General features: G+C 64.4%; 1 protein-coding gene across 1 annotated transcript; it reads right to left on the bottom strand.

The window, feature by feature from the left end:
- On the bottom strand, positions 1 to 4665 carry LOC142823344 (maestro heat-like repeat-containing protein family member 7). Its single transcript, XM_089769969.1, has 11 exons — positions 4243 to 4665; positions 3846 to 3949; positions 3412 to 3534; positions 2791 to 2858; positions 2571 to 2676; positions 2201 to 2296; positions 1928 to 2032; positions 1399 to 1534; positions 1072 to 1166; positions 390 to 542; positions 1 to 122 (listed from the first exon to the last, which is right to left on the bottom strand). The coding sequence occupies exons 1-11, from the start codon at positions 4625 to 4627 to the stop codon at positions 105 to 107; spliced, it is 1389 nt and encodes a 462-aa protein (XP_089626095.1). The 5' UTR covers positions 4628 to 4665; the 3' UTR covers positions 1 to 104.
- Between the last annotated feature and the right edge of the window lie 3171 nt (positions 4666 to 7836).

Genomic DNA, 7836 nt, shown 5'->3' with positions numbered 1-7836 from the left:
GTTTTTTGAAACGTTATTTAATCAGAATTTAAATACAATTCTATACAATTCGGAGGGTTGGGGGGAGGGGAACGCAGCTGCTGGCTCCTCAGCTCCTTGTGCTCTCACTGGCTGTCTTCCTGCTGCAAGGGAAGCAGAATCCATCAGATTCATCCCTGGGGACTCAGGCGTACTGGGCCACCCCAGCATTTCCACCCTCCTCCCCCCGCGCTGAGACTTGTTCTGCTCTCTGGTCACCCCCCGTCAGGCCCGCAGGGTGAGCTTCTGACCCACCCAGCAGGGACGTGGGGGGGGGGGCAGCCTGAGGAAAGGGGCAGGGGACTCCCTGAGGGGATGGGAAGGAGACCCTGGCCCTGCCCCACTCTCCTGCATCTGCTCCGGCTGCTCACCATGTATCCCAGGAGCTGATGGGCCTGCCCCTGCAGGGCGTGGGCCAGGACCAGCCCGGCCTGGCTGGGGCGCCGCAGGGGGGAGCGGGCAGCGTGCAGAGCCGTCTCCAAGAAGCAGTTCTCCTGCTCTGGTGTGAAGAGCTGCCCAAAGACCTGAAATCAAGAGCACAGGAAGTTTCAGCTGACGGCCCAGAGCCCGGCCCCAACTCCTGGGGCTAAAACAGCTTCCTCCTTCCCCAAACTCCCTTCCAGACCCTGCACCCAGACGCTCTCCTCACCCGGCACCCCAACCCCTGCCCCAGGTCACCCCTTCCTCCTGCCCCCAAGACCCTCCCAGACCTCACCCCCTCCGCACAACAGAGCAGCCCTAGGCCACTGGCCAAGATCTTGGAGCAGCCTCCATCGAAAAGTGTTGCCCCCCCTCCCGCCCTGGTTCCCCTCCTACGGGAGATCCGGGGCTCCGTGTGGCGCTGCCCCTAGGAAGCGCCGCCCCTTTGAAACACCGGGACAGCGTCACAAAGGGGCAGCGCCGCCCTGTCCACGGCTCGAATAGTCGAGGGAAAATGCATCGACCATTCGATCAGCGACTCACTCCCCACTTCCCACCCCGCGTCCTACCCGCACGAGGGCCCCAGCCAGCCCCACCCCCGAGCCCTGCCCTGCCCTGGCAGCGCGTCCTTACCTCTCCCACCCGCACGCTGTTGCTGTGAGCCAGGACCCATCTTTCCTTATACCAGTGCCTGCACCACAGGTCCTCTGCCTGGTGGATGTTGAGGCCTGCAAGAGACACAACAGGGTCATTCTGCTGGCAGGTCTGAGCCCTTCCCCTCCCACGGGTCCCTGCAGGCATCCCTGGGCAAATGGAGGGGCACAGGGGGCAGAAGGAGGGGAGCACAGAGGGACGCATCCCCCCTTGGGCCAGTCTGGGGGAAAAGGGCTGGGTCCCCTCCCCCCGCCGCCGGCACCCTCAGGGTGTCCCTGGGGCCCAGGTCCCGGCTGGGTTCCTTACCCCTGTGGTGCAGGAGGAGTCGGTACAGGCAGTGCACCCCCTCCCGGGCCAGCCGGCTGACGTCTTCGGATGGGTCCGAAATAAAAAGGCCCAGCTGGGCCACGTGGTGACCCATCCTCGGCCAGTTGGCGGAGTTCTGAGGGGAGAGAAGAGGGGGGTCCCTCAGCATCCTGGGGCTGCATGTCCCATGCAAACGGCCGCCGAGGCGGGTCTGAGCTCGGGGGACGGACAGAGACACCTCCCGGGGCGGGGCGGGGCCGGCCTTGCGAGGAGACAACCCTGAGCAATGGCCCCGACTGAAGGGTCACTCCGGGGGTGGAACAAGGGGATCCACTGACAGCCACTCCCTAGTCTGAGGCCCAGGTGCAGTCACCCAAAAGCCCCCCGGAAAGGCCCAGGGTCGCCCCTCCCCGGGGAAAGGAGAACGCGGCCCATTCCCAGCCCATTCCCGGCCCTGCCTCTGCCTCCCGGGGACGCTCCCAGCCCCGCGCCCTGCAACCCCAGACCCCCCGGCTCCGAGGTCACTTACGTCAAACCCCGGGAGGGTGGTGGCGACTCCCAGCAGAGCTGTGGTGCTGCCAAGGGCCCTGGCTCGCTCCTGGGGCAGGCGGGACTCCAGCCACGGGCTCAGGTGCTGGGGGGGAAAGAGGCAGGTCAGGACCCGTAGGGAGGCGCCGGTTCTGGGCAGAGCCTGGGGCTCCTCTCAGACTGTGCCCCGCCCCAGCCACTGACACTGCTCCTCTCTCGGCCCCCCCCCCCGAGGAAGCAGGGACAATGGCCCCGTCCCCCCCACGGGGCTCACCTCCATTATCAGCTGGAGCCGGGCGGTGTCTGGGGACTCGGCGAGGAGGCTCGCCAGTAGGGCCTGGAGGTCGTAGGGAAGGGCCCGGATGAACTGCTGCAAGACAAGGGGGAGCCCTGGGTCAGAGGGGGGTTGGGGAATCCAGGCCACCCGCTGGCTCCGGGGTGCAGCCTTGAGCAGGGTCTGAGCCGCCTCGCAGAGCAGGGAGGAGCCCAGGCTGGGCGGAGCCCAGGCTGGGCGTGGAAGGGACGGGCCCCCCGGGAGAGCAACGGGAACCCTGGAGGGAAGGATCCAAACCTGCAGCTTCTTCCCGCCCTCTGCCCCCCCGGAGCTCCAGCCCAGCCCGGAAGCAGGGCCCAGAGGGACGTACCTGCGTGTGGATGGGCTCCTGCTGCCAGTCCCCAGACACTGTCTGTCCCACGGCCGCCCTCAGCAGGGGGCTCAGGAGCTGGGCCCGCAGGGGAGGCTGCAAGGTGCTGGCAGGAGAGAGGGGCAGAGACTGTTAATTCAGCAGCAGGAGACAGAGACTTTCCCACTCCCTGGTCAGGGGATCTGCTCTGGGGGGGAGTCGGCGGGGGGGGTGTCGGTACCTGAGGCTGCAGGCGGCGTTGAGGCAGTCGGCCAAGACCAGCGGGGGGGGGGAGTCCTCCATGATCTCCTGGGAGATCCAAGGAGACAAAGGGGTGTGTGAGGCTAGTGCCCCCAAGAGTCGCTCACATGGCCGGCGCCCCCACCCAGCAGGATCCAACCCCACTGCCTCCCGCTGCCCTGTAGCCCCTCTGCCCGGCACAGGGCCCCTCCCAGCACCCCCCCCCCAAACCGGGACCAGCTCAATCCTTGTCCCCAGGCCGTCTCCTGCCCCTCACTGCCCTGGTGACCAGCCTCTGAACCTCCTCATCTCTGCTCCCCAGGCGCATCCCCAGCAGCCCGCTCGGCTGCCTTCCAGCCCCCCATGGCCCGGGGAGACCCCTCCCTGTCCCGAATCCCCCTCCCTGTCCAGCACCCCAGACCTGCCCCATTTCTGTGTCCCTCCCTCCTCCAGCATCCCCACCAGCCCTCCCCATGTCCATCTCCCTTTCCCCCTCCCCCTCCAGCACTCCTGGCCCCACCCATCCCGTTTCCAGCACCCCCACCCGCCGCCATGGCCCAGGCACACCCCTGTCCACCCCACGTATCCCCTCCCCTCCTCCCGGCCGCCGTGACTCGCTCACCACGATCCTGGCCACCATGGTGTCCTTGCAGCAGCGCGGCGCCAGGGTGTCCTCGCCCCTTTGGAGGGCGGCGAGGCAGGCGAGGGGGACGGCCAGAAGGAACCGCTGCAGGGCGGCTGGGCTCTGCACCCCAGAGAGAGTCTGTGAGCCTGGGGCCTGCCTGCCCCCCACGGACAGCTGCAGGGCTCAGGCCTCCCAGGAGTGGAGGTGGGAGCTGCTGGTTGTCCAAGCACCCACACTCCCCCCAACTGCTGCCTCAGGCTTGTGGGGGCCCAGCTGGTGCATGACAAGAGACCCCAGCTTGGGGGGCCCAGGCCATGCAGGAGAAGGGGCCCCAGGGGGATCCCCAGAGACAAGCCCCTCCCAGAGGGGGGGGACGTGCTGGGAAGGGGCCGGACAATCTCGGGTCCCCCCCGTGTGGAGAAGGTTCCTACCGTGTCCCGGGTGTGGAGTTGCTCTTCGATGTCGTAGATGGCCCCTTCCTCCACCCGGGAGTCCACCCGCTCCCGGCAGCGCTCCGGTGAGGCGCAGGGGGGCTCTGTGCGGGAGGGAAGGGACCAGGGTGACTCCAGCGGCCAGCAGGGGTCACGCGCCCCCATGTCAGGGACCCAGGGCAGGTTGGGCCCCACACGCCCCTCGCAGGGACCCATCCCCCTTCCACCCTCACATCTGCCAACGCCCTCAGCAGAGCCCCCACCAGGAACAAGAGAGCCAAGCAGCCCCCCGCCCCCATCCATTGCCCTGGCTGCGGGGCAGACACTGGGGCTGCCCCTCCCCCCGCCCCGGGGTACTGGGTGAGCCCCTGGGCCCAGCGTGTTCACGGCCCCTCACCTGGGTCTGAGCGGCTGCAGGAGGTGGCCCGGCTGCAGCTGGAGGCCCAGGCGCTGCTGCTGACTGAGCTGGACCCACAGCTGCAGGGGCTGGTGCGGAGAGGCTGGGGGCTCCCGGAGACTGGCAGGTCCCCGGGGGCCGGGCAGGGCGATGCCCCCTGGTGGTAATGGGGGCTGGGCTCCTGGGGCAGGTGTTTCTCTCCACAGAGGAGGCCCCGGAGCCACCCTACCCGGCTCCCCCGCTGGGCTGGGTCCCACCTGCCCAGCCGCCCCTGGAGCCAGGTCCGGGGGGGCCTGGCCGGTGGGCGAGTCGCCCCGAGCTGGTGGGATTCAGCTTCCCCACCCGCAGGGACGGAGGAGCTGCTCCCCACCGGCCCTGGGGCCATCTTCAGGGCTTTCCTGAACCACAGCCGAACGCGTTTGGCCATGCTGCAAATGAGGGGAGCAAAGGGGAGCTTGGGGCGCAGCCTGATGAACGAAATCCAGGGGTTCCAGCTCCCCAGAGCGACTGCCCCCAGCCCCCAAATGGCCCCTTGCTTATCGGCTCGGTCTTGCACAGGCACTGCAAGGACCTGAGTCTCATCAACAGCCCCTGCTCGGCCAATCAGGGGAGAGTCTAAGGTGTGGGGGGGTGGAGCGTTCTCCCCAAAGACACCGGCATAGACCTGTTCCAGCCCAGGTCCCCACAATGGGGGCTGCATCCCCCGCCCCACGGCTCCTGCAAACCACCCCCCGTCCTTCAGCTAGTCTGTTGGGTCACAAGCTGGGGGGGGGGGCAGCAGGGGAAGGTCACAGGAGAGGCAAGAACAGAGCAGAAATGTGGGGGGATGGAGGAAAAGGGAAACCAACCAGGAGAAAGCCCCAGTGGCGCTAAGGACGCAGCCCAGGTGAGGAATCACCTTCTGGCCCTTGACTAAGGGCTGGGCCTGCCTGGAACCCAGCCGGCCCCGGGCGGGATCCAACCCCTGGGGGCTCTTACCTTCTACACAAAGGTGTAGGGATGTGGAACTCACAGAACGTGAAGGAACCGTGAGGAGGAGACGCACCAGAGCTAAAGCAACCGGGGGTCTCCAAAGTCCCCTGGGCCCGCCCCCCCCTTTATCAGCCTGAGATGTGGGTCCCTCTGTGAGGTCACCACCTCCCCACCTGCCCTTTGCCTTATATGCTGAGGGCTGCCCAAAGCCCCTGTGAGGTCAGTGCCCCCCCCTCACCCTGCCAGGCAAATGTCCTGCCTCTGGCCACCCCCCTGGGAAGTTTGAGCCATTACTAGGGGTCTCTCCCCCTCCCTCACTGGGCACCCTGCAGGCAGCAGCTCCAGTAGCCCCATAGGCTGCTCCCTGCCCTACACTGCAGGCTTCTTGCACAAGAACTGTTTCACGCCAGAGTTCTTGCGCAAAAGGCCTCGTGTTAGAGCGCCTCCACCCTGCCATGTGCTTTTGCACAAGAGCGTCCATGGCAGTGTGAACGCTCTCTTGTGCAAGAAAGCTCTGATGACCATTTTAGCCATAAAAGTGTCTTGCTCAAGAAGCCCCTGGTGCCCGTCCACGCTGCCTTCTTGCACAACAGCTCTTACACGAAGGGGGCTTATTCCTCGTGGGGAGAGGAATAACTCTTGTGCAAGAAGGCCTGCTCTCTGATGCTTTACTGCAAATTTACTTGTGCAAGAACACACGTTTAGTTTAGACGTGCCACAAGTTTTCCCACAAGAACAGTTGTTCTTGAGCAAAATGCCTGCCGTGCAGACGTGGCCTTGATGTCACCCAGCACTGGACTTCCTGGCCAGGAGCAAGACTTAGAGCCTCCCACTCGCCCCGCTGCCTCTCACGGGCTCCTGCCCGGCCCCGGCCCTCGGTTTTGCCCTAGCGCATCCCAGCAAGGCCTCTGGCCTGCACTAGACCCATTGACATGCGGAGAATCCACCACTGCCCTGGGGCGCTTTTGTCTGTGGGACTCAAACTCACAGCTGAGCATGGAGCCTGATTTCTCCCAAGACTTTGGCTCTTTCCTAGCCAGGCCCTGGGGCTGGTTCCACCTTTGTCTGCCAGGGACCGATACTGTCTCTCCAGGGAGGCCCTGCAGTGCAGGCTCCTTCTTTTCCCCCTGGGCCCGCTCAGGAGCTCAGGAGACGCCATTTTTCTGCACCCCACAAAGCAGTGGGGGGCTCCTGGTTGCCCAGGTACCAATCTCTGAGCTTCTCTCTCAACGGGGGCCAGGCCTGGAGGCTCTAATCCCCCTGAGACTCACTGTTGCTGGCTCACCCCCTGTCCTGCTCGTGTCTCCGTTGTCCTCCTCCCCACAGCCCCCTCCACCTCTAAATGCTCCTCACGTCAGTTCCCCTTCCCCTTCCCCGTGGCCAGGCCCTGCAGGGCTCTGGGGGCTGGTTTGCTGCCCTCAGCCCTGCAGTAGCCTGCTCCCCAGTTTGCAGCCCCTCCCATCATGTGTGGGGTCTCCTGGTACCGGAGGGAGGACGGGGGCAGACCAGGAGGATTAATTTGATGTTGCAGTGGCAGGAGAAGGGGGGGGGGGGGTGGCAGAGAAGAGCTGTCAGTACATTATCCCAATACACCATCCGAGGACAGGCGTCGCACTGGTTCCTGCAGCCGATGGAGAGGAACCCACTCCTCCTGGGGGGAGGAGCAGCCAAGAGAGGGACCCATTCACACCGGTCTGGCAGTGTGATGTAGTGGAACCAGCGCTGCCTAGGTGGGATTCTACCTCCCCCCAGTCTGCTTCTGAGACCGAGTTTCCCCCTCTGCCCCATGGGCTAACAACAAGGCACTTTACAAACATTCTCGGTGTCATTGGCATTGTATGAAGGGGGAAACTGAGGCATGGAGCAGCATCTGATTTATACAGCTCAACCTAGTCCCCGTCCCTCTCTATCTGCAGAAAAAGAAGCCAAGTGTTCTTGCTATTTGGCCCCACTATCTCTCCATTCCCCTGCTTCCACCTGATGTCAAACACACTCAGCTTGCACTACTTCTTTCCTGCGCTGAAGCCAAGCAGATCAGGATGGGGAGGAGACATAAGGGAGCCCCCAAGTGCTTGCTGTCTCTCTCTCTCTCACACACACACAGGTATATATTACTTCAGAAAATGCCGGGCATGAGGTAGAGGAGAATCCCCATTAACTGTTAGCACTATAGGGCATATGATACATACATAAATCATTTAGAGTCCATCCAGCAGAGGGCAACAATACACCCCGCACACATGTAGCTCCCCCTCCTTTTCCAAATGCCCCAAGTCTTAAACTACTGGGGGGCTATAGCTACACTGACATGATATTGCAAAAAAAACTCTTTAGCGCCATTTTTCTTGGGTTAAAGTAGTTGTGCAAGACAGCATCTACACTGGCATGTGCTTTTGCACAAGAGCATCCATGCCCGCACAAGAAAGCTCTGATGGCCATTGTTACGGGGTCCGTGAGCCCACCCCGTCCTGGGCAGTCACACTCCCACGGTTGCCGTCCCGGAAGGTCCCAGTCTCGGTGCCGCGGCGCCGGGTCGGCCCTCCCGGTGGTTGCCCCGAGGATCCCGCGAGCGAGGAGGTGAGGGGGGTCCGGGCCCTCCCTCTCTCCAGACCCCAGCCCAGG

This window comes from Pelodiscus sinensis, chromosome 18 (assembly GCF_052426305.1).
Source record: "Pelodiscus sinensis isolate ZL-2025 chromosome 18, ASM5242630v1, whole genome shotgun sequence".
Classification (NCBI taxonomy): Eukaryota; Metazoa; Chordata; order Testudines; family Trionychidae; genus Pelodiscus; species Pelodiscus sinensis.
Note: the sequence above shows the minus strand (reverse complement) of the source record. Positions and strands in the feature narration are given on the sequence as shown.

What these genes read in the sequence shown, in the direction of transcription:
- LOC142823344 (XM_089769969.1), bottom strand. Translation starts at nt 4,627, where the DNA reads ATGGCCCCAGGGCCGGTGGGGAGCAGCTCCTCCGTCCCTGCGGGTGGG. An exon ending in GGCTCCAGCTGATAATGGAG is followed by an intron (nt 2,033 to 2,200) that starts GTGAGCCCCGTG and finishes TTTCCCCCCCAG; the next exon opens with CACCTGAGCCCGTGGCTGGA. An exon ending in ACAGCGTGCGGGTGGGAGAG is followed by an intron (nt 543 to 1,071) that starts GTAAGGACGCGC and finishes TCTTGATTTCAG; the next exon opens with GTCTTTGGGCAGCTCTTCAC.